The sequence below is a fragment of the Asterias amurensis genome, chromosome 6 (genome assembly GCF_032118995.1).
Source record: "Asterias amurensis chromosome 6, ASM3211899v1".
In the NCBI taxonomy this organism is placed as follows: domain Eukaryota; kingdom Metazoa; phylum Echinodermata; class Asteroidea; order Forcipulatida; family Asteriidae; genus Asterias; species Asterias amurensis.
Window position 1 is genome coordinate 10,101,205 of NC_092653.1, and position 26,979 is coordinate 10,128,183.

The 26,979-nt window shown below is 38.7% G+C and overlaps 1 protein-coding gene across 1 annotated transcript in view; it reads right to left on the reverse strand.

Annotated features, from left to right (window-relative positions):
* Positions 1–52: 52 nt before the first annotated feature.
* The window catches only part of LOC139938468 (uncharacterized), a 71,983-nt gene continuing 45,056 nt past the window's right edge, over positions 53–26,979 (reverse strand). Inside the window, exon 9 of the mRNA XM_071934013.1 lies at positions 53–7,296. Coding sequence (XP_071790114.1) covers positions 6,918–7,296 — 379 coding nt within the window. The 3' untranslated portion in view covers positions 53–6,917. The remainder of the gene's footprint in view (positions 7,297–26,979) is intronic.

Consider the following 26,979-nt stretch of genomic DNA (forward strand, 5'->3'; position numbering starts at 1 on the left):
AACTGGTTTTTTTTATGACTTTCATTTTTTATTTACATTGAAGTCACTCTGATTGAGGTATACGGCTGTACAAATAGTAAACACAATAAGAGCTGTACAAATCAATGATTCAAATGTGTAGATCAAGTTACATTCAAATGTCAAAAGGTCAAAGCTGAGTCCAAGAGCACCAACTGGTGTCCCCCCCCCCCCCCGGCAACCAACTTTTACATAAAACTAAAAAATATTGCTTAGATTTACTTCCTTTACAGCTCATTTTGTAATCAAGTCCAGACATGAACATGACTTTCTTTGCCTTTAAACTCTTTTTTTATGGGACCAATAGCATAAAACATCTCGACAGAAAGTTTGCTCAAATCATTTGCGAATCAAAAGTTGTGATAACTGAATCACATAAAGTTAGCTGTTGTCACCACACATGACAAGTTTTAAAGGCAGTGGACACTATTGGTAATTGTCTTAGATTAGCCTTCACAGTTGGTGTATCACAACATATGCATAAAACAACAAACCTGTGAAAATTTGAGCTCAATCGGTTGCCGAAGTTGCGAGATAATGAAAGAAAAAGCACCCTTGTCACACGAAGTTGTGTGCGTTTAGATGGTTGATTTCGAGACCTCAAGTTCTAATATCTGAGGTCTCGAAATCAAATTCATGGAAAATTACTTCTTTCTCAAAAACTCACTTCAGAGGGAGCCGTTACAATGTTTTATACCATGAACCTCTCCCCATTACTCGTCACCAAGTAAGGTTTTATGCTAATAATTATTTTGAGTAATTACCAATAGTGTCCACTGCCTTTAAGGCTATAGCAAGATAGCTTGTGGTGCCTACATGTAAGCCTTGGTTTCACAGAAGACAAGGTGTTTCAACATTCACCAAATTTAATGAATATTTACTTTATCGAATGAAACCTTATGATGCCTCTACTTATACAAGTACTCTCAAGTGAGGTCTTGCAACACTTTCTTCCCAACATACGATGAGGTTTGACTCTTCAGCACAATACCTCATGTCTCAACTCTATATTCAAGTACTCAGATAACGTGAGGTTTGTTCACAACACATGATACCTCAATTTTCATGAACTTATACTAGTACTCACAGAAAGTGAGGTGTTGGAACACTTTATTCCCAACACACAAAGAGGTTTGACCCTAACCGCATCCTACCCAATGATACCTCAACCCCATACTAATACTCAGATAACGTGAGGTTTTGCAACAGTTTGTTCACAACACATGATCCCCGTGGATGATGCCTTGACCCTATACAAGTACTCAAAGAAAGTGAGGTTTTCCAAACCAACCAGTTTTTTCATAACACATGGTGAGGTTTGACTTTAACTGCATGATACCTCATGGTGCCTCAACCCTTTTCAAGTACTCGCCTAAAGTGAAGTGAACACTTTATTCCCAACACACGACGACGAGGTCCGACTCTAACCGCATAATTCCCATGTCAACATTCAAGCATCTAATCTGATGAGTCAGTGCCTATGACAGTTATAACCATGAAACATTCACACCTTAATACAATCAGCAATGGGGGGGGTGTTTCCCCTCCAGTAGTTTCCTAACTGAGACGATGACAGACAATGCTCGTCATAGTCTCACATTAGCTCAGTGTGACGGCCGTTTGTAGCACCTCTACACATGCGCACCCAATTCTTCTTAACCGGTAGAGTTTGGCTTTGTGCCGAGGCGTGAGAAATACTAGCTCAGCTGATTTCCCTTTTCTATATTCTGCTTCTTTCTCTATTTTTTTCTTTCTCCCTCGACAAGATAAAATTTTCTGACTTTCAGAGCGGATGTTTGTCTGATGACTGTTTTTTTTTTTTTCCAACATTTCAACAGACGTTCTTTGTAGTAGAGGCATTTAAAGACTAGAAAATTTTCGCTTGCATTTTATTATTGCAAATCTCATGTGCACACACCCTAGCTTGTATACGCCTACAACCATGGACCTCCTCTTGTCCCTCTTTTGTTGTACTCTAACCTTTTTTACAACTCCCATTGGTTTTATACACGGTTTCCAACTGTGGACCTTTCCCGAACCGTGGACCCTATTGACCCATTTCACCTGACGTCATCATCAGAAAAATCTTGAATGCGCCATACTGGTGGGCAATTTCACTGTGCGTTTTCATATAAAGCTCTATGCATAGAGTATGCTGTGCGTTATGCAGTGAAGTGCGCATTTTAGGCGACGCGGCGTTAACACACGTAAACCTTACTTGCCCACCAACATGGTGAGCGTGGCACCAGTCGCCGCGCATGCCTGTGTGCAAGGGGTCAATTGTCCTCTTTTGTTATAGGTCCCCGGTTTGAATGTGTATACATACCCACCCTCACACACCCACTGTGCAGGGCAACTTTTGAGCTGTCAATGTTAAACTGTGCCATATGCCAGGGTTAGTAGCATTTGATACTTTGCTAGGTTGGAGTATATTCAGGTGAGCTTTACGGTAGCACCATATGTACATACATCTTTTTGAGTAGTGTTAAAATCAATCATAACAAAAACTAGCAACCACGGCACTATTTCCACCATTTTGGTCAAACATAAAAAAACAACTACAATCCAGTAATCTGTAATGGTTCCCATCCTATGTCTCCACATTTGATCAATCTTACAGCATCTACAGTACAATTACAAATTGTGTAACAGTCTCAATTTGTCCATAACTTCTTGTTCCCTTTTACTTACTCTGTTCATATTTCACAAAAATATGCTTAATTTAATATTTACAGGTAAATTACCACATGTTGATGCAGTTAGTAAACAACAGTTCCTGTTTAATAAGAAGTCTCTATAAGCAATTATTACTATTTTCTTTTAAAGTACACTTGTTATACAAAGAAATTTAAATGTAGTCATCTTATTTTTCTTAAAAAAATAAAAAAAGGAACATAGCCAACATAACCTGTTTGTAACTTCAGTCAGTCAACAGAAGACATAGTATGGCCTTATCCAACTTTGCGGCACTACAGGCTGGATTGTGAATAAGTGTGGGAGTTTCGGATGCCCAAAGCAACACACTTGGCAACAGCTGCATCCATAGCCGAATCCGCCAATCCGGTGTGGCGGTTTCAACTTTCCGCCGTGTTCAGTTTTCCCAATGACCAAATATGGTAACATTACGCTATGCGACGCCTGCGCACAGCAAGCGAAAGTAGTCAATTGTTATATGCTGTACTGAGTCCCGGAACACTGAACACGCCGGAACACTGAACACGCCGGAACACTGAAACCGCCACACCGGACATGGCCTAAGACCGTGAGTGGACTTCACTGCCGACCTCTTGACCCTTGCATACATTACTCCAGAGTGGTCTTCCTTTGGCGAGGCTAGTTTTTTTCAAATTTAGTCACCGATAGTAGGTGCTGTGCAACATCGACTGTCTAGGAGGGACTTGGCAAGTCTACGAATATTTGATCTTGATACAGAAGTTTGTTTGATACAATCTCTTCTCCATTAATTGGTACTGCGATATCGACAACCCTACATTAATGAAATGGTCGTCTCAAGACTAACACCACAGACTGACGGACAAACCAATCCATAACCATGTACCTTTAAGCTTTATACACACTTCGCTATGTGATGGACAAGTCAACAAGTATGTAGCTTGAAAAAATATTATGCTGTAAAAACCACACGATAACCCTGACAGACAAAACAAAACACATAAATTCCCCAAAATAGAACATTGCACTGTTAACAAGCTCCAATGCCAAGTACAGCTTATCTGTGGTTTTGGGGCTGACTTGCACTCTACCTTACAAACACCAAACCACAGAACTTATAAAACTTTGGCACCGCCATGTTCACCAACTTCCACCAACTCTTTCACAAACAACTCCTCCAGGGCTTTTGTTGAGGAGCGTTTCTGTCGGCACAGGATGCGTTTGAAGTCAATTTCCCAAGCAATTTTTTCACAGGTTTAACGTCCTACATTATTTTTATGAATCATTGCTGTTTGTTCATCCTCGGGGTGTTTATGCAAATTTGCAAGACTGGGGGTCCAGAGAAAAACACCCACTGATGAATATACTTCAACATTTGGCAACAAAGCGGGAAATATTAATTGGTTATTGCCTGTATTAATGACGAGGGAAAATGTGGGCTACTGGTGAACAGCAAGGAAACAATCATTATCTGGAATTAAAATATGTGTATTTTATATGAGGAGTTTCAATGCTTCAATGAAAAATGGAACAATTCTAGAACAGCTTTTTGGGGAGTAATTTAATGCTGATAAAATCCAACAGGGTTTGGGGGTAGATAATCCGTATGATTAAACAAAACCAAAATTCATAGGTAAAGTTATTAAAAAAGTAGCATATTGGCACCTAATTAATAAGAAAACCTGGTGTCCCTTAACAACATGCTCTGCTATCTTCTGAGACCAAACAATCACAAAATTCAAGTAACCTTTACGATTGCACATAATTCTCATGTTTGGTTAGTTGTTAATTTTGAGTTCACATAACTCTCATGATATCAATTCTTCATGTCTTCTTTTACAGAAACCATTGCCAAAAGAACATGTATACAACTGAGACTTTCATTTCTTGAAAGCAAATCATACGCGCTTGCTTTCTTTAGTCATTACTGAAAACTCTTGTTTGTGCATGTGGGCATATTCTACAGTCGGATGAAAAACTAGTACGAATTCAATTATTATCTCCAAGAGAAAGCATAGACGACTAAAATTATAGCTGAACTATATCTACACCCGCACCCTGTCTAGTCAACCAATAGTGGTTTAGTTTGGTCTGGTTTGACTAATTGGTACCAGCCCTCCAGCCTAGGCTGTATCACTGAGTGCTTGATCCCTGTCTCGTCTGCAACCGAATGCAATTAAAAAACATTCAGACAAACTTTGACGAGGTGATCCGACTAAATTTTGGGTGTGGGGATGAGGGCCTACTGTTTTTTGGACAGAGAAAAGTTGAACTTTACAGGCAATGGAGGCAATGAAGGTGATTGCCTTCATGACCCCATGGTCATTGCCGCCTTGGTGCCCTTGAAATGCTGGAGGACAAATTAAAAATGTCCTCATCTGGTTGCCCGTTATAACAAGGAGATAATGCCTTTGTGCCCGTGCCCTTTCAAAACCGAAGCACACAGGCATGCACCTCTGTTAGAAACTTTGTTCTATGGTACTGCAATTTAAAGACAGTGGACACTATTGATAATTGTCAAAGACTAGTCTTCACAGTTGGTGTATCTCAACATTATGCATAAAATAACAAACCTGTGAAAATTTGAGCTCAATCGGTTGTCGAAGTTGCGAGATAGTAATGAAAGAAAAAACACCCTTGTCACACAAAGTTGTGTGCTTTCTGATGCTTGATTTCCAGACCTCAAATTCTAAACTTGAGGTCTCGAAATGAAATTCGTGGAAAATTACTTCTTTCTCGAAAACTACGTCACTTCAGAGGGAGCTGCTTCACAAATTGTTTTATACCATCAACATCTCCCCTTTATTCGTAATCAAGAAAGGTTTTATGATGATAATTATTTTGAGTAATTACCAATAGTGTCCACTGCCTTTAACCACTCTATGTAATTAGTTTATAAACCAACAGGTTTGTCCATTTATTGACCAATAATCATCAACAGTCTACACCCCACATAAAATAAAGTTACTTATCAATCCAACAGTTCAACTCATAATCAAAACTTGTTAACAATAATTAGCACAGTCCGGCTTGGTCCAAATTGATAGTAATAGTTGACACCAGTTTGCGGTCCAACTTGCTTCTAATTAAAATTAATGTAGTTGATACTAGTTTAGCAATCCAACTTGCTCATAACTAGAACTCAAGTTACACGTACAATAGTTAGCAATCCACCTGACTGATTGGTAATACAAGTTGTTAGTTAGCTGTTCAACTTGCTCCCTGTTAACACTGGTTTACATTAGTTACTCAGCACTGTTAACACTGGTTTGTATTAGTTACATGTACTACAAGTGGAACGTTCTCAAGTATAAACCTTGAAAATCCACCCATTATGTTAAATGGAAATTGAACCTACAGTGGTGTGTACATGGATTATGTACACAGTTTGTACACATGTTTAAATTTAACAGTCATTACAAATCTCTGATGTGTACCAATTAAAAACTTGAAAACAAAGGGGAATGTGTATATATATATACAATTTTTCAATAAGCTTAAAAACTTACATTTATTGGTTCATTTGTGATCTTCTACCACAAAATAAGGTTAAAGTCTGCACTTTCCCTTACTTTTTAAAGGGACACCTTTTGTAGTCAAATATAACAAAAAGTTGTTCACTTCTATCTACATGTGTACATATCATTTGGGGATACAAATGTAGCAAAAAATATGCCGAAACACGAAAAGTCCTGTATTCAAATGTTTTAACATTAATTTTGAAAATTTAAGGCCAGGGTTCAATTCCATAGAGCTGATTGAGCATGACAAGTAGCTAACCACAAACAATCAGCAAAGTTACCAGCTACAATACCAAGTCACACATACCATCTGTGACTGGTGTCCTGCTTAGCAATTTCTTCTTGACACTTTTGGTAATTACTCAAAACAATGTTTTAGCATAAAAACTCACTTGGTAACGAACAACAGACTTCGGGCCTGATGAAGCCTTGTTTAAAGGCATCTGAAAGTACACAAATTTGTGCGACAAGGGTGTTTTTTCTTTCATTATTCTCTTATTCGCAACTTCAATGCCCAATTGAGTCCAAATTTGGGATACACCAAGTGAGAATACTGGTCTTTGACAATTACCAAAGGTGTCATGTGCCCTTAAGCAGCTCTTTGAAATATGCCCTTGGTATTGTTTAAACACTTTGTGACCATCGTATCAAGACTGTACTCATACATGTATCTTGTGGGAGAGTGGGGGTCACGTTTCACAAACACTAGAAAAGATCTTGTTCCACTTGTATCGACAGCGACGGGCGGAGTTTGCTATTTGTCCGCCGACTCTCAAGACGGCTTCTAAGATCCTGGACTCCTCTCTGCTGCTGTTCCTCCTCATCTCCATCTTCATCATCATCATCCACGTCATCGTCATCATCCCACGAGTCTTGATCGTTAGCTACCATGATCTTGAGGTTGGGGATGCTGCCGGAAGCGAACTCGCCGCCGTTGTCGCTTTCACTCCCGCTGCTTTCGCTGCTGCTGCCCGCTGCTGCTGCTGCTGCGTGGTAGCCCAATCTGCTGCTCAGCGAGGGGCGGCCGATTTTGATTCTCTCTCTGGCGTCTGCAATTTGTGGTCTTGATTCGGTTTCTTCTTTCCTGTTGTCAAATAAACACAAAGTTATTTAAGTATGATTGTATTTATATACCCTGCTTTTACCGACACAGATGTGTATTAAGCTTTGTGCTGATGAATCAACAGAAATATTACTAATAACAAAATTATTTAATCGATTTTAAATGGCTGGATCCTAACCAAACATTTTTGAAGAGGATTGTTATTTTGTGATAAACTTCCTGTAGGCCTAAAGGTAAGGAAACCTTTACAGAAAAGGATAACTTTCATAAAAGTTTTTACAAATAAACAAAGCTAGAAAGGCATACTGAAAATAATAACAATAATATTTTATTACATTTCTAGTGTGCTCTTTCCATCCAAGGATGTTCAAAGATGCAAGTTACAATAGATATTCCATTAAAAATTAAACCAAAATACAAACAATGAAAATTGCATCAAATACATAGATACAATTTAAACCTACAAAACTGCACCAACTATGTACAGATGCAATGTACTGTAGGTTAAAGTAATCTGATTCTATTTTTTTGTACACACAGACGAACACACATTTTGTTATGGTAGATACTCAGAGCAAGGCTATTTTCAAAGTAAACCCTTTTGTTTGTCTTCAACATTCCGCTGTTGTTTAGGGTTCAAGTTTCACCCTTAATCAGACTAGAGCAAGCGTAACATAATAGGCAAGTACAAAACAAGGCCTGGATGCTTCATGCTTTGCGTTGAATCTCCAGCCACGATGTTACGGATGAACGCAAATGATGTGGCACAGGCGCATCTGGAAGCGGTTAGACCCTGGTCTGCGGGGAGGATAGGAGGGGAACGTTGATTAAGGGGAAGCCCTGTCACCAGAGCCTGGGCGGCATCTCATCCAGGAGAGGGACAGAGGTGGTGGTAGGGGTGCAATCTGTCAGTCAGGGGAAACTCTCGGATCACTCAAGAAAGATTTCACAACGGACGGACGGTGTGTCAAGGAAGACGCTTTTTGACTGGCCAGGCCAGGAAATTGGGAACACAGGGAGTGTGTTCGGTCCTATGCTCACTGCTCAGGCGAGACCCAGGCCCAGAAACATGTGGAGGGTCCAGGATCCTCATCATTAAAACCAAAATACAGGGAATCCATCAAAAACAACATATGTCATCAAAGCTCCCTTGCTACCTGAAATTTCCTCCGGTTTTCTTGTTTTTTTTGTAATTAGTAATGACAACAATCCTGATGTATACCACACATCAAAATCTAACTTCCCCCCAAAATACACGGGACGGATTTTCACATTGGATTGATAAAACATGGCGGTGGGACCTCGGCTCAATCATGTCCACGTTTGACTGATTATAGCACTCGATCTACTCCTGGTTGCAGGGGGGTTACTTTCCCGGTGGAGCCTCATCGACAGATTTAATCTCCATAGTAGGTGTCAAGACGGAAGTGAATTAATCGGGGCACAGTCACTGACCCTACCATGTTCCTTAGGTTTTACCCTCTGGGAACTTTTACCTCCGTTTTTTTTCTTTTCTTTTTCCTAGCACGTTTTCAGTGATAGAATTTCGGCAGAGTTTAAGCAAACACAGCAGGGCTGGCACAAAAGGACGATGACTGTACTTTCAAATTTAAAAAAGAAACGTCATCGAGCCTTGACAGTTAAATGACTACATGGATGAGAATTTGGAAATCAGCAGCTTTATATTGTCGCACTCTATTACACTCTCCGTGGCCAATAATCGGCCATCTTGGATTTAAATGTGTATAGAAGGGTGTAATCATCCAATATCAATCAAACATTTGTGACTCATGTTCTCCACTTAATGCAGACTTTTTGACTCATGTGGATGCAATGTTACACAGTTGACTCAGAACGAACATTGATAATGACATATGTTGCCAACAAAGTTTCCCTGAACTTATTTTGAAAATTTCTGTCAAGGGTAAAGTTGCGTGTTAAACATCCTCACTGTTATTAGTTCAAACACCTTTTCTATCAATCATCACAATGAAGAAAAATATAAACTTATCTCCAATTGATGTTATAAATAGTTGTGCCGGAAGGTCAAATAGTTAAAACATACTTCTTAGTGGAGCTTTATGCACTATGTGGACATGAACTGCATACATGAAATGAGCCACAGAACAGAAAATGCAAGTTGTATTTTTAAAAGCAAGTTCACTGAAATTTTGGGAGGGAATGCTGGGGAATATTGCCAAATCGCATCCGCTTCATACAACATTTTTGAGATAACTGTCTTTTAAAACTAATTCGAGGGGAAATGACACTCCATAAAAAATATGAAAAAAATAAATAATACAAATTCATTAAATGTACTATGTAAAGTCAGCCGATATTTCTTATGGTCTGCCAATAACCTTTAAAGGAGCATTACAGAATTGGTTTTGCTAACAAAACAGTTGCAAAACGCTCACTGGGTGATAAACTACAAACGCAAAACTAGATTATTTATTTCTCATCGGATATGACATTTCAAACAGAAATATTTCAAATGCAGTTTTCTACTGTGATTATCATTAGACCGTGTCAGTTTTATGTAAATCTGTGATCTTAGAAGAGGTTTTTCTTTCCAATTCTGTAACGTTCCTTTAACTTGAAAGTCTATTTTTAAACGTGGGTTCAAAACGATCGCAATGAGAGATGGGCATCCATCAACGGGATGGCGACCATGACAACATCCCAACTTTTGATAAGCGCAGAGATAAAAACGTCAATCATATTTTTGTATAATTGACACGACTCCGAATGAGCATCAGGAGGTTCTGCCTCCCTCCATATGTTACAGGAAAAGACATTTTAATTTCAAATTACTGCCATACGTTTTGCGCTGATCAGACGGTTGATAAACATAATTTCATTTGCACAAGGGCGCTTGACTCATCATCGTTGGGCTTCTGTACGCCGCCGTTGCCCCGCTGTAATGAAAGGCATGTATTCATTGGAGAGATCGCAAGAAGGTTATCCATGAATGGTGCCATCGCGAAATGTTTCTCCGAGTTTCCTCTCAGGTTTATTTTTTTTTAGGTGAAAGGTCCTACTGGTTAGGTTTAGGTTTAGGTTATCCATGAATGAGAAACGGTTCTCCGAGTTTTCCTCTTAGGTTTTTTTTAGGTGACATTTTTTAGGTGAACAGGTGAAAGGTCCTACGCCTCTAGGCTACTGGTTTAAAAAAAAATTGACAAATTTGTCAAGGCTGATAAACTTCAATGGTAGATGACCAGCGAGTTGAAGAAAGCCAGGGTCTATACTAATCCATCTCCAGTTTCCGACAACTGAGATTCTAAAGTAGACCCTTGTGTCCCGAGATTGGTCCAAACTACAGTTGTAGGTCAATGTAAGGACAAAGAAGTGATTCCTACCATTGTTATGGTCCATCCTCAGGATAAAGAGTCGGGAGTTCAATTCTCTCATGACAAAAACCACTTCTTGGTATGGGTTTTTTTTTCAGTTTACAGCAGGTGTTATGAAAAAAAAACATGGTTTGTGTACTGTGGACTTTATTGACAGGAGGCAGTTGGAAAGGAGAATACACCGATAGTAATATGGTTTTAAAGCCATTGGACCCTTTCGGTTCAGGAAAAAAAACTAAAATGTTCACAGATTTACAAATAACTTACAGGGTTTACAGAAGGCAATGGTGAAAGACTTCTCTTGAAATATTATTCCATGAAATGCTTTACTTTTTGAGAAAACAGCAAAACAATATAAATTCTCGTTAACGAGAATTACGGATTTATTTTAAACACATGTCATGACACGGCGAAACGCGCGGAAACAAGGGTTGGTTTTTCCGTTGTTTTCTCCCGACTCCGATGACCGATTGAGCCTAAATTTTCACAGGTTTGTTATTTGATATAGAAGTTGTGGTACACAAAGTGTGGGCCTTGGACAACACTGTTTACCGAAAGGGTCCAATGGCTTTAACCAGGAAAAAAAGTAGAATTAAGACCCAGGACTGGAAGTACACGCAGGCCCCAGAAAGCCACAGGTCATGGCCACTATTGCCCCTGGTATTGGCCTTGGTGCCCTTTAAAAGTTTCCAAAGGCCTTTAGTATTTTCAAATATGAAATTCCAGACCTGTGTAGACCTAAACAAATATATCTTCCTTGGTGAAGAGAAGCAATTAGTTTCATACTCATGGAACACAGAGCATTTAGGGGATAGAACCGATGGTATCAGGACATGGCACCAAGACCTGGGTCTATAACGTGGGAAATGCATCGACTACTGGGCCCGATTTTAAAGAGCTGCTTCGATCAGCAGACAATTTTGCTAAGCAATTTTCTGTCAAGCAAAAATTTGTGGGACACCACTCAAAGTTGATGCATTTATGACATGGTGTTTTGGAAGGTGTACATGTAACTTATTCTGGTGAGCATAATTCTGTTCTGGCAATCTACTCTTAGTGCTTAAAGGCAGTGGACACTATTGGTAATTGTCAAAGACTAGCCTTCACAGTTGATGTATCTGAACATATGCATAAATTAACTAACCTGTGAAAATTTGAGCTCAGTCGGTCATCGAACTTGCAAGATAATAATGAAAGAAAAAACACCCTTAACTGTCACACGAAGTTTTGTGTGTTTAGATGGTCGATTGCGAGACCTCAAGTTCTAAACTTGAGGTCTTGAAATCAAATTTATGGAAAATTACTTCTTTCTTGAAAACTATGGCACTTCAGAGGGAGCCGTTTCTCACAATGTTTTATACCATCAATCTCTCCCCATTACTTGTCACCAAGAAAGGATTTTAGCTTATAATTATTTTGAGTAATTACCAATAGTGTCCACTGCCTTTAAGCCATGTAATTGGGGCCAAGAGAATCACAGGTGCTTGGTACAGTACCATGTACACCATGACCAATATCACAAAGCCGTTAAGCAAAGAATAATTGAGACACCTGTCGCAAGCACTGTACTTCACAAACCATTCTGGACGGTAAAATTGCTCTGCAAAGCAAAATACTTCTGTACTTAGCAAGTTGCTTAGCATGTTCTGTGATTGGTCCCAGATCTGATACCAGCTCACCTTGACTCATCAGTTACCAAACCACACCTGGACCGTTTTCTCTTCAAAGTATCATGCCGCCTCTCCGATTAAATTTGGAATCTTTACCTTCTGTTTGGAGTTTGCATAACGGAAGACGCAAACTTGGCTACCTCTGTTCAGCAATCAATCACGTTCATTTTCATAAAATAATGATCAATCAAATAGAAAAGGTGAGCTGAGTTGTTGTAAACCGTAGCGCCACCAACAGCGCTGAACATCTTATGTGCACGGATGATGAATGAACCTGATTTCGACAGGAAAGCGTAACATCGGTATTGTGATCGGCAACATGTGTAAGCCCCAGGTTTTACTCCGAGATAACGTTAATCTAATTTTTGCATGATGGATACATGTCTGTTTGATTTAATGAATGCAGAAATATAATCGGCTTGGTGTGCAACGGAGAACACTGGCCTTCGTGAATGACTGATCGACTGGACCTGTGAAATGTCACACAGGTAAAAAAAACTACGTCAAATTCAATCAAACAATGTCGGTGTTGAAATATAAATACGTGGGGTCCACCACACTTGGAGGTTGTTACCTGTAAATGAAACCACAGGAGTACACAGGTGTTGGGATGTGATAAAGAAAGTGTGATGGATGATGGTCTTGAGATGTTGAAAGAGGATTTTGATTGCATCTTCAGATGAGTGCCATTTTGAAAGGTCAATCTCAGAGGGCCCGATTTGACAAGGCCCGATTTCACAAAGCGCTAAGATCATTATGAGGATTGCCGTTCAGGTGTTATTTACCCAATGAATTCATTGCGACAGTAATATAAAAGGCCCAATTTCAAAAAGCATATAGGCACAAACAATTTGGCCATTAACTATTTTTTTGCAAAAAAAATTGTTTTTTTTTAAATTGCTAAGCACAGAAAACTCTTGCTTAGCAAAATAAATTACCGGCCAAAATACCATACAGGTACCATTGCTGTGACTGGCACCCAACTCATTGCAAAGACAACAACAAGAGTATGAAGCCTGGTTCATACTTCTTGCGAATGCGAAGCAAATGTTGACGTCACATGGCTGTTTTTCGCAGTGATTAATGCTTCTCAGGAGTTAAGTACATTTCAAATGATGCGAATTATTCATAGCAAATTTGTGACATCAACATTCATATTACATCGGCTGGGAAGTTCAAAATGTATGAACTGGGCTTTAATGTTGAAGCGCCGCATATTATTGGTACATATAAAAACAAAGAGTTTGAAGTGAAAACGTTAACATAACCATTGTATGTCTTTTAGCTCCACAAATCACACATATTCTCTGGAATTGTTGAAGACGGTTAAAAAGTGCAACTGGCGAAGGCAGTAAGCAATAAATTTCCAAGATACTCTCTGCCGGAAGATCTTACAGTCAAAGTGCCCGAGGAGGTACATTGTATCGTAGGCGTTCTACAAGATAGACAACGTCTCCAGAGGAATCCTTAATCATTATCTTGATCCAGAATGACCCAGCTGCCATAAACTTTTCAATCAGGTGAATGCGGTAGACCATTGACGTCATCCCGTCAACCATCTTACACATGTTAGGATGAAACAATGGAAAGCCACATCTACACACAGCACACAGGATGGGCCAATGAACAACCGCTTCTCTCATATTTCATCAGTCTCCTGATGATGACTAGAGCAAGCTCGTCGAAACATTGCAACTAATTAAGAACTCACTCCGCGATAGTGAAGTTAAAGGGACACGTTGCCTGGGATCGGTCGAGTTGGTCTTTGAAAAGCGTTTATAACCGTTTGTTATAAAATGCATCTGGTTAGAAAGAAGTACTATAGGTAGTCCCGGGCAATTTTCTACCTTCCGCCCAGGTAGTAGTTAAGAAAAGTAGGACAGTTCTTTTTAGAACTGAGAAGTCTCCCGAATTCCGAAAATCTACTCCGCAATAATATAAAGCAAGACAGTCCTCTAAAGAACAAACTCTACATGTACCTGGCAAGTAGATAAAAAATGGTGTTACCGCAAACCAAATAACATCTTTTAACCTTTATGACATCACATGCAAAAGATCTATCTGGTGAGTTGTCACCAAATGCCAGAAATTTTTCCCAACTGCTGGTCTCTATTGCCCTTGACTTGCCCTTGGTGTAAATTTTAACAATGTTGTAAAGACATTTCAAATTTGTCTAATGCAGGTGTCGTTAACACGATTTAGTCTGCTTCACCATTCGTTTTTCTAAACGGCACCCCCCAAAAAAAAAAAACACACAAAACAAAAACAACAACAGGTCACAAAAGCACCCTTAAAAGTCCTCTTTCCCATTCTGAAAGCTGTGTGTGGATTTGTGCGATCTTCATTTTTCATTTTACAACTACATGTATTACTCTCAAGGGACCTAAATGAAATGAATGAAATAAATGAAAATGCTCACAAGCGACATAAGAGAGTTAACAGATACTCAAAGTATCATGCCAGTTTCAGACTTACTAAGTGTGACCCTCTTATTTGCCTTCGTTCTTTTTGTCATGCCAAAACCGATTAAGTGACTCTCTTCTCACTTTTGAACTGTGACATACAACAGACATTCCAAAACCACTCGTTAGGAATGAAACAAGTTTGTTTCCTTTAATTAGGTCAAGATGTCCAAAGAATAATCATCTTATCTGAGGTAAAACATGGCTCTTTAAGACTCCCAGAGGAACACCGAGGGTCCAATAAGAACCACAACATATTTTTTATAGCATCCTGGGGAGTGTTTCAGCCACGTGACAGATTCCTTCAACTCCTGTCCCGGTACCGGAGGGAATAAAACTAGTCAAGGGCAGGAAGAATTGCGCCATACGTGTTTGATATTTATCTTGAGAATTTTTATGATTTTATTTTTCAAAAAAGTGCAACAGAGATAAATCAAACGGTTTGAAACTGTAACTGAACTTTTGAAAGGTCAATCAAACAGCGCCACCACTGAGGTCAAATAAGACTAAATATTTGGGAGGGTTGTGTGTCTTGCATATACTTATTTGCTTTCAGTCACTTTCTCTCTACTGGTATCCACACTGCGTGAATCAGTGCCTACAGCTTTGTCAATTTGTGTATCAAAAAATGACTCGGTTTTCATTTCCATGGATTGTTTACGGACTCTAAATTTAACTCTGCACTCAGGTTTAGGTTTTTCATAAAAAAAAAAGTGAAGAAATATTAACCAGCGATAAAAAGTTAACAAGTCAGAGATAAACCAGACTCAAACTTGACCTCAGTCATGTCAGTCAAGTAGGTGTATTGTACGTGTACTCTCACATTGTAAATGATTGAGTGTTAATTGCATTTTACATGTTAGTACAACAAAACAGTTCCCATGGCTGTACCCAGGGTCACCTTTATGGCTCAAGAAAAGCTGTACCTCAAAGGCAAAGTAAAGCTTTGGTTTGGGGGAACTGTTTGATTGGTTTAATCCCAGGAATATAGATACATGTACAATCAAACAAACCTGTGAAAATGTCATTCAAACTTTTGCATCGGTGATAAAGAATTTTAATTTTGGCTTTACCCTAACATCGATGTGTGTTAGCAATGTAAGAAAATTTACAAAGTTGTGTGAACAAAAATCACAGGCATAATACTCGGATGGGAGTTGAACCCACGACCTTTGCAATTCTACAGCAGTGTCATACATGTACATGTACATGTACCAACTAGACTACCGAGATTGCCCGGCAGCTAGAGGCAGTTCGAATCCTATGTTTTAGCAGCGGGTACTGCAACAATTTATTAGATGAAATTTGCATCGGGGATAAAGAATATAAAGTTCCCAACTCAAAGGAGAAACATATTTTACCTCTTGAAATCAAACTCTCCAGATACATGCACAAGCTCGACAAAGTGCCATTTCCAATAAATCTGTCAAACAAACTGATTCTTTCTCATCCTGCGATAAAAAGTGGCGATAAAAGGTTCCAATCTTTGTAACAAACATTCATGTTCTTGCCATAACGATCCAAAACCCATAGGGTTTGGAACATTGCTGACGGTAGTCCGGAGGTGGCATGCTAAGTTCAAAGAGCATCATGGGAGTTCAATTTTAAATTCTTTGCCGGAGCACCTTCTTTTAATTACAATAAAAAAGCATCCCTCGGCACAACGCTAAACAGTGTGTAAAAATAGCCATTACTGACATGACCGAGGAAAGCACGATTAAACAAAACAAATTAGGCAATTTCTTTGTTCCTGTAATACGACCACAAAGAGACGTCTATTCCTTCAAGTCACCTTTGAAAAAACTAAGTGCAGAGTCCAACTAAAAATAGTCAGGCGCCAGACAATTCCGCTTCTTAATCCCAAGGTACCCCATCTCCCGGCAATACATCGGTTCATCAAAACAGCATTCAGCATAGAAAAGGTATCCCAGATAAGAAAGTTTTAAGATTTGAGAAAAACCAGATAAAAATACATTTGTTTTCCTCCTGCTGAATACTCCATTTGTATGGCATTCATTTTCCATGAAAATCAGAGAAAACCGAGAGAGATTGGCTGTTGCCAGCTTGGCGTTTATATCCCCTTGTGGGAGTTTGCCGAGTCTCCTTGATGGGAAAACTAACAAACAAACAAACGTGTTTCGTTTTAAAAGAAAATACGATGGTCAGCAACCAAGGTTTGTCTGACAGCTTTAAAAAGAATTGTTGCAGTCTCAGCTGCTTAAATATAGGATTCAAACTGCCTCTACATGTAGCTGCCGGGCAATCTCTGTGGTCTAGTTGGTAAGACACTGCTCTAGAATCTCAAAGGTTATGGGTTCCAATTCCACCCAAGTAATATGCCTGTGATTTTGTTTCACATACATGTAGCTCGAGCAAGTATCGGGTATACAGTGCTAACACACATCAGAGTATATGGGTAAAACCCGAAATTAGTATTAAAAATCATCACTACTTGCTCAGCAGTCATGGATGCAAAAACATTAACAAGTCAGTGGAACGATACGTCACAAAACATTGCTCACTTTCATTTTCAACCACTGACATTGAACATCATAGTGTTAGTGTCTGATTAGTAATCCAACCCCACAAGGACAATGCCAGTTATCTGTAATTGCCAAATTACCAATCACCTTGCCCCTAATCTCATATTGATGCACCTTTCCGGCTAGCCCATTGTGTGTGACAAACCCCCAGGTGACGATTCCAACGATTCCAAGTATATACAAAGAATCTACTGAGAAGAGACAGGCTACCAGCAATAACCTGTTGCATACAAACTCTTAGTCTTGGTGCAAGACGTTTCTCGTTTTCCTTTCACACACAGCGCGGCCAACTCACCACCAGCGCCCGCAACGACTCACCTGACTTAGTCCACTCACCGCCCCCGTGAGAAACTTCTTGGCCTGTCTGCATGATTGAGTTATGTGACCTTCCCATACATATTCAACTTGTGGGTCAACAAATAATACTACGCACGCGCATAACTGGAAACAGAGAAGTGGCCAGCCTGGTAACTTGCGTGCATCCGAATAGAGTAAGCATCGCTGCAACTGCAAGTCAGGTGAGTCGGTGCGGGCGCTGTTGGTGAGTTGGCTGTGCTGTGCGTGAAAGAAAAACGAGAAATGTCTTGCACCAAGACTAACAAACTCTCTAAGGTACAGCTGAATCCGCGCTAAGACCTAAACTTTATTTTTAAAAACTGAAAAAAAAAAGAAAAAAAAAGTGTGGCTTAGGGGCCATTCAGAAAAGTCAGTGTTGGAAAAAAATGCAACCCCAAAACAACATAATTTTGATGCACCCAGCCGCCCAAATTTTGATTTGTTCAAACATTGAATGGCTTCATCATACCGTCAAATAAACTGCAGAGCAAAGTAGTGCCTCAAGCTAACCAGATATTGTAGATAAAAGATTCCAAAATCAGCCGTTTTGAATGGCTTTTCCTGGCATAGTCAAGCGACTTCGAAGTTATTCAGGAATAATGATGATGCCCAAGCTGGGTATTGAAATAATATATTCTGCCCATGCTCTGTGAAGTTTAATTCAAATTTGCTTGGGCGACAGTACCTGCTTTTCACAGCAGTGCTACTCAATTAAAATCTGTCTAAAAAGCGTTATGTCTGCTTCGATGACCATTCCTTTACACACACATGCATCCCACATACTGAAAGTGTTAAGTGAGCGAGTATAAGTGGGTGTGTCTACAAGCTCCAATGATTGGCACCTGTCTATCGGCCAATTTACATCATGACAGTGAGATGTAAAAACTTGACAACTTTGAGAAATAATCTCAGGAGGTTTGTGGTGTACATTGGTGGCGCTCGTTTGTCAAGTTTACAAGTTAAAAGATGTGTTGGGGATTTGAGTTCAAGTTTAGTGGGACAATCGGGTGCCTTCAAAAGTGATTAGAGAAGATCTCAAAGTACAAGTGGGATCAGAGCATGCTGAGTGAAATGCTAAATTGATGGCAGGCAGTGAAATCAACTTTTGACAGATAAGGGGCTTTGATAAGGGGGCTTTGAAAGTGTAAACTTATTTTGGAGCACAAAAAAAAAAAAATTGTTCTAACTGTTGCGAACTGTTTAAAGGGAGGGTACACCTTTAATAATTAATCCAAAAATTAATAACCATAAAAACATCTTTGGTAAGAAGCACTGCAACTGTTGTTAATGTATAACATTTTGAGAAACAATTCTTGATAAAAAATACTGTGACAGGTTTTTGCTGCTTTCCCAGCATCTACACATCGTATTCACCAGAAACCTTTACATAATGTGACTTTTACAGTATGTGTCTTGATAATGTTGTCTCTAAATCAGCATCATGTTGGCAAAAACCTATCTATAAGAAACTCCCTGCAAGCACGTCAAGCAAGCTGTCAACGCATCCTTAAGACTAAGTATAAACCTTTTTCAGAAAAACTCAATTAGAAAGTTTTTATAACAATTCCATACACTCTTTTTGTGACATGTTTCTAAATGAAACGCAAAAGAACTCTAAGAAAAGATTTAATGTCCTGATTTACTCCCCCACAAAGCACTAAAAATTCCTTCAAAGGAAACACAAACTTAAGGAAGTATTTCCATCGCTCAAACAAAAGTACAACCAAAATCTGACAAGTCAAACTAATTTCGTTCCCACTCCCCTGTACAGCATTGCAAGATGTCTGTTCTGTAAATCAACAAGCGCTGAATGGTACTGTGACCAAGGAAAAGGTAATCGCAGGAAGCAGGCAGGGGGAAATGATGAGCTTAAGGCCCGGTACAGCAGTGTCAATATCAACGTTTTCCAGAAATAAGGATCGCGCTTGAGCAGTCATCGATAATCCTCAGATCTCGAAAACTATTACTTCATCGCAAAATCCACAATTTGAAGTTTAATGGGCCTTCAAGGTAAAGGAATGCAATTTGACAGGAGAAAATTACTCTGCTGTGTATTCCTTTTTGTTACTTCCTGCCTCTCATAAAAACACCACAGCAGGCCTGTTGTTTTTGAAAGGGCACAGGCACCAAGGCATTTTCTCATTGGTAAAGGGCACCCTATGAGACAATTGTAAGTTTCTACTGTAGCAATTCAAGGGCACCAAGGCAATGACCAGGGGGAATATGAGGGCAACCGCCTTTGTTGCCTTTGTGAAGTATCAGGCCTGCCACAGTCAACAGGTCCTAATTCTTCTTAACAAACACCACGATTGTTGAAACACAACTTGTGTTTTATAGCAATTGAAAGTTTCTTCAGCTTTAAATGTATTCATGCAAAAGTTTTACGAGTAAAGACATGTTTATAGGATATGGATTATTATGTTTGTATTGCAACTATGGATAAATTTAATGTTGAGAATCAGCGTGCAGCAAAAAACAAATCATGGCAACATTATGCTTACTCTTTGTCTCAAAGCCAAACTTTGATTTTGCATGAGGTTTGTCTTTACAAGTAATTCAGATGCCAACAAATACAATTATTCCTAAAGTTGTATAAAGAATCTGACCTTTCTTTTTTTTACAACACACTTATTGCGTACATGAGAACATGTCCAAACAAATCTATCTAAAGTTCTAAAAATATTCCCTCTTCAAACCTCTGTACATGAACCTCCAAAAAGTGAAAATGAAAAACAATCCACCCTCACTCCCTTGGGGTAGCAACTCAAAGACCGCCTAAACGACACGAAAATTACTGCATTAAGCTTATTTCCACCGACATGAACTACACGTCACCATAACAAACACCTTCTACAAGTTGAATTTCACGCTCCATCAATAGCATCAAGTTTGTAGACTCATCAGGGACACTGGGGCAGCCTCGGCAGGAAATTTCCACTTCCCATCGTGGCTCCAGCGCTAATTTGGCTCTGACCTTTCCACTGATTCCAATACTGTTCCTCTTGGCACGAATGACAATCCTTCTCCAAAGTTATCTTACATACTATAACAAAGTACGTTCAACCTTAAGGATTTGAGCCCGCTTTAAAGCCCCCTCTTTTCTGGCTTATATAGACATGAAGGATCGACAGGTGATGCACACCTTTGGGGTCGTTAATACCTGCCCATCCTGTGCATCAGGTAAGATAATGAGTGTATTGTTTGTTTTGTTCGTGAGACCCAAAAGTAACAACAAAACTTTCCTTTACAAAGCTATGAACAGTTAAAACAAACATTTGCTTGTTCACCAAACTACTAACATTTCTTTTCAAAAAGTGTTCAGATTTTACACACTTAACTTTTACCCATAACAAAAAAAGTGTAAGAAAACTTGCCAGCACATTTCATTTGCATACATGTACACAATTGGTACACTTTGTGAACAGCCACCACTACTCAACACAACAATGTTAAGATTTTACTTTTTTCTAAAAAAAAAACAGATCTGAACTGCAGAAATCTTAACATCCCTTTTGTTTTACAAACTCACTCAGATTAACTTTAAAGAGCTTCTTTATTTAATAACTCAGTATAAAAACTTACAAAAGAAAACAAAAAATAAATAAACTAAGACAAAAGACATGCATCATCTTTCTTCTAAGCCCAAGACAACCCTTCACACATTTCTAATAGTGTATAATTTGCGTGACAGCACATACCCATTTCCCCTCACTCCCAAGGAAGGTACTAATTACCAAGCAATCCCTCTCAGCTCAACTCCCACTACGTTATCTCCGTTGCCAAATTCCTTTGACCCGTCCCCACAAAACCACCGAACCCCGAAGAGTACCCCTCCCTGGCACACTGGGACCCAATATTGAACTCCTTGATAAAAAAACGTCAAACTGTGAATAACAATATTAGATATCCTTTTTTTTCCTGTTTCGTAATTTCATAAAGAGGGACGTGGTATGGATTGACACTTGTCTGTAGGGGTAGGTCTAGTAAATGGGAAGCCTCCAGGCATGGGTGTTGGAATCTCATGATGGTAGCTTCCTCTTCAAGCCCCAAGATGATAGAAGGTTGAGATTGTCAAAACATAGATAAGAAACAGGTAGCACAGATGATGAAAAAAGGGTCAAAGCAACTTCACGCATGCTGAGTCCGACGGATGTCTCGCAAACAGCTAATCTTGTGTCTCACAAACAGTGAAATTTCCATGTAGAACTTTTTCCAAACTGTCAGAGCTGAACTTTGAGTGGCTTACTGGAATCCAAAGGTAGTTTTCCTTTGAATAAATCTAAATTTAAAGTGAAAACTGTATAAATTTAGATGATGTACAGAAAACTGACCTGTTAAAATTCAAAAGGTCACAGCATTGTTAAAGATGCTATGTCAGATTTTTGGCCCCAAACATTAAAAAATAGATTTTCTTGAGTGAATGGTATTTCAAAGCGTATCACCCGCTCTAACAAAAAAAAGTTTAACTTTTACTTTTAATGGTCAGGAACCATGACAAAAATTTAGAACGTTTCTTATAAAACACATAAGAATTGGTCACGTGATATATTGTCGGGATCCGACAAAAACTAACTTTGAGCACTTTATTTCACTACTACTAATAATTGGCGGACTTTTTCGAGCAATGGCTCAAATGAAAGCTTGTAACTTTCTCGACCCCCATCAAAATACCTATTGAATTTTAAATCAAAATTTTGGGGTCAAATCGGCCAAAAATCTGACAAAGCATCTTTAACATATGTATCACAAAATATCCAGAGCGGAAGAATAATCCGTAACTGGAAAACACAATCTGAGAAACATGTTGTTTGCATTAAAAAAAGTTGTGCAAAATGTCTATACTTTGTGAAAAACTTATTCCTGTGGTTAAAACCATAGTCAAATCGATGCAATAGCAGTAAAGAATCAACAGAGAATTTCTTGAAAGTAATCAAAGTTGATGTCTATTCAACATTTTCACAAGTGTATGTTTTTAGTCTTGTTAATTTTGTTCAAATGTTTATTTTTTCAGAAACAATTTTAATGTAGAAGTTTAAAAGTTGTGAAAATCTGTTAAGACTTTCAAAAACCACATTTTACACCTAAACGTTCACAATATGTGTAATTAAAGAAAGAGAAACAGCCTTGTAACACATGTATTTTTGAAGACGGTAGTAATGTTATCTCCAACCTGACCTTGGAATGTGGAGAGAGTGGGGATCACAAAGTCACCAAAACGGACAGCATTTTCCAGTCAGTTCACCACCTGGCTTTCCTTGGGAAACTGTACCCGATTTAGTCATCCGAAGATAAGAGTCGTTAAGTCACATCAAATCGGGTCTCCCTGGCCATGATGGCAAACTAGGAAATTAAGACCTTGATGTAATACGCGTCGCAGAAAAAAGGGCCTCATAATAGGACTAAGGCCCCCAAAAAATAAAAACATGTTTAACGTCCTCCCTTTTTGAAAAATGGAAGGAGTTTTTTTTTTTTTTTTTTTTTTTTAACGACCGCCACACACATATTTTAACACAAATGCTTGAGTTTTTTTTTTTTTCTGATATCTTTAAAATATATCCTTTCTAAACTTTTTTGCAAAAAAAAAAAAAAAAAAAAAATCAAGAGGAGGTAGCCTCTGCTTTAATTTTGATCTGGCCTAACAGATGTTTGGTTAAGTTAGAGAGAGGCAGGAGCAACTATTGCATCAGGTTATGGGTCCTGGTTGGTTCAAGTGTTTGACGTGTTGGTCAGTAGGGGTAGCACTTCCTCTTAAAGACAGAGTACACTATTGGAAATTGTCAAAGACCAGTCTTCTCACTTGGTGTATCTCAACATATGCATATAAACAAACTTGTGAAAATTTGAGCTCGATCGGTCGTCGGAATTGCGAGATAACTATGAAAGAAAAAAAAAACCTTGTCACACGAAGTTGTGTGCTTTCAGATGCTTGACTTCGAGACCTCAAATTCTAAACTTGAGGTCTCGAAATCAAATTCATGGAAAATTACTTCTTTCTCGAAAACTACTCCACTTCAGAGGGAGCCGTTTCTCACAATGTTTTATACTACCAAGTAAGGTTTTGTGCTAATAATTATTTTGAGTAATTACCAATAGTGTCCACTGCCTTTAAACATAGAATTGTGGAACAAGATAAAAAGCCGGTTCCACTACCCCTGTAAGCTATTTGAAGCGCTAATTGGTAAGTTTGTGAACAGGAACAGTAACAAGTTTTGCCTAAATTACTAACTTATGGTAAGGAACAAGATAAAATGCCGGTTCCACTACCCCTGTAAGCTATTTCAAGCGTTAATTGGTCAATTTGCAGACAGGAACAGAAACAAATTTTTGCCTCAATTACTAACTTATGCTAAGGAAATTGTCTACATGTACATGTACCGAGCTTATAGAGTTGCATATTTAATAAATTAAATTAAATCACACGCTTTTCTTCAAAATGGTCTCCATAATGAATTTATGACAAGTCCTTGTTCTAAATCAATTTGGGCACTGACTTGAATTACTAAGAACAATTTTTTGACAACTGAATTTCAGTCTTGAAATTCCTCTCAACACATATGCCACCATCAGGATGGTGGGTGGAGGACATATGTCTCTGACAAGCAGTGATAGCTCTAAAAACGAGTAGGTACTATTTTGTAAAAAACAGTCCGCTAAAAAGGGAAAGCTTTTTCCTCACTAAAACATCAAAAAACAATCAGCAAATTACCTCCTACAAAATACACAAATAACCAAGAGGGTTTTGCGATATGGACAAACTCTTTAAGAACAATGCCAATGTTCCTATCACTCATCTTCCAGCCAAAAACTTCAACAACTTACTTAGATACCATCCGCAGCTTTGAAAGGTATGCATGAGTGGGTGTGAACCATCATCCTTCAATTTGGTGCAAGATTGACTGACAGAGAGTACTATATGTACTCTTAGGTCCCCTCACTTTAAAATAGTACTACTTTTTAAAGCTGGTCCCCCTACCTTCAAAAGGTCCCCTCTAGTATAGTGTCATGGTCGAGTGGTTAAGAGCATCAAATTCAAAATCTGGTGCTAAGTCACCAGAGTGTGGGTTCGAGTCCCGGTCGTGACACTTGTGTCCTTGAGCAGGATGCTTTTTACTATATTTGCTTCTCTTTTTACCCAGGGGTATAAATGGGTACCTCGAGGGTAGAGGTTGATATTGTGAACGAAAAAGCCTTTGGAGCGATATCAACTGTTGCCCAGGTTGTATACTCCCAAGGGAGCTGAGAAACATTAAACAAGAGATGTTATTGGCCCTATGACCAGGGCACTAATGTAAAGCGCATTGATACGATTATTGTGAAATGCGCTATATAAGAGTTGTTATTATTTATTTAAAAGAATACTACTTTTAAAGGTTCCCTCCCTTCAAGAGAGTGCTTAAGGTACATGTACGTACACTCATCCTCCAATTTCATGTAACATGTGTAACTGTGTAAGGAGGAATTTTTCCTCCATGCAACTCCATGAGACTAACGTCAGATATCAAATTTCTCTGAGGAAAAAGTCAACTTTTACTGTAAGAGCATTTCAGGGGGCATGGAGGCAATCACCTTCGTTGCCTCAGTGAAGCATCAGGCCTGGCGAATTATGATCATGTTCAAACTATAAATCACCGGCAATTAACAAATCTGTTGGCACTAATTGTCTGTAACCTATTGATTGTCGTTTCATTCGTATGAATCATCACTCAATCAGAATCTCAACCACAGATGTGTACTTCAAGTCCACATGATGTCTTCATTGACATCATTGAAACCTGTTCCGTACACCACTCAATGTTGATCAATGACATGCACACCACATTGAGACTCTGCTGACATCCATCCCACACTTTGAACACATGTTTTCATAATAAGTAGGGTTTGAAACTTTGCATCGTCGAAGAGGTTTGAGGTTGAGTCCTTAAAGGAACACGTTGCCTTGGATCGGACGAGTTGGTCTTTTAAAAGCATTTAAAACCATACATTATGGTTAGAAAGATATTTTAAACATGTTCAAAGTAGAATATAATAATCCACACAAGTATCACTCGAAATTGCACGGTTTTCCTTTTACCTCGCAAACTAACACGGCCGGCCACTTATACATGGCCGACCGTGTTTCTTCGCGACGTATAAGGACAACCGTGCAATTTTGAGGCATGTTTGTGTGGATCATTATATTATACTTTTAAATTATCTATCTAACCATAATGTATTTCATAACAAACGGTTTCAAATGCTTTTAAAAGATCAACTCGACCGATCCAAGGCAACGTGTTCGTTTAACCTCCGGTTCTTTTCAGAACCGACACTACTCAAAAGAGTTATTCACATTGTGTTACCGCAAACCTCCCTTATAGAAATAGGCCTCCATGCTTACATGTAGTAACATACACGTCGTCGTCTACAATGTATAAGGTCGAACATCAGGTTATTTACTATTTTTTGCATTTATACCATAGGTCCTTTCGATTGGTAAGCAGTTTGCAATCCAGCTAATTGTATTTTCTCAAAAATAAATTTGAACGGATGAATTTGAAGTTTAAAAGCTTGCAGTCGTTGCTTGCTGTGATTCGATGAAGTTTTTGAGTTATGTTATGCTTTTATTGTTTCTATTACTTTTCAATTCATTAATATTACATTCCGGATTATAGTAAGTTTAAGCATGTTCAGTTTCATTTTAATTATTGGACATGTACAAGTTCTTGTTTATACTTTTAGCGCAATGAGTACTCTTGTGGATTTGTGCGCTTTATCATCACCATTATCACCCTCTTTTGCAATCTGCCCAGCACTGTACGTGCATAAACTTGTTTTACATCAATTTGGTGAAGGAGTGACGTCAATGAGCACATAATTCAAAAGCTATCTGACAGGTGACTTACCCCTATATTACAAAACATGAAGCGTGCACACATGGAGAGAAACATAAGGTTTTAGTTTCCCCACGGAGGGCACAATCCACTTTTGATATAACACACTTAACTTTAACCAATTTTATAGGCTGGAAGCCATTTTGTTTTTCTTTGTATTTGTCCGGTTCAGATTAGCACTAATCAACGACTTACACAAACAAGGAAACAATCATAAATCTAGAAGGAACTGTTTTATTGAATCTTAATGGCTTTTTCTATTTGTTAAAACCCCACCAGGATGTTCACTCATGAACACAATATTAGGAACAAACTTCTGGTTATTACAACTGATCATGTCAGTAAACCGTTTTTTGTTCCCTTTTCTTTCTTTCTTTATGTAGCAAATTTTGAAAAGAAATATTCATTTTCAAGATCTCATTCGTAAATAAAAAAAAAAGGAAAAAAAAACTAAGGTTGAAAAGTTGTCT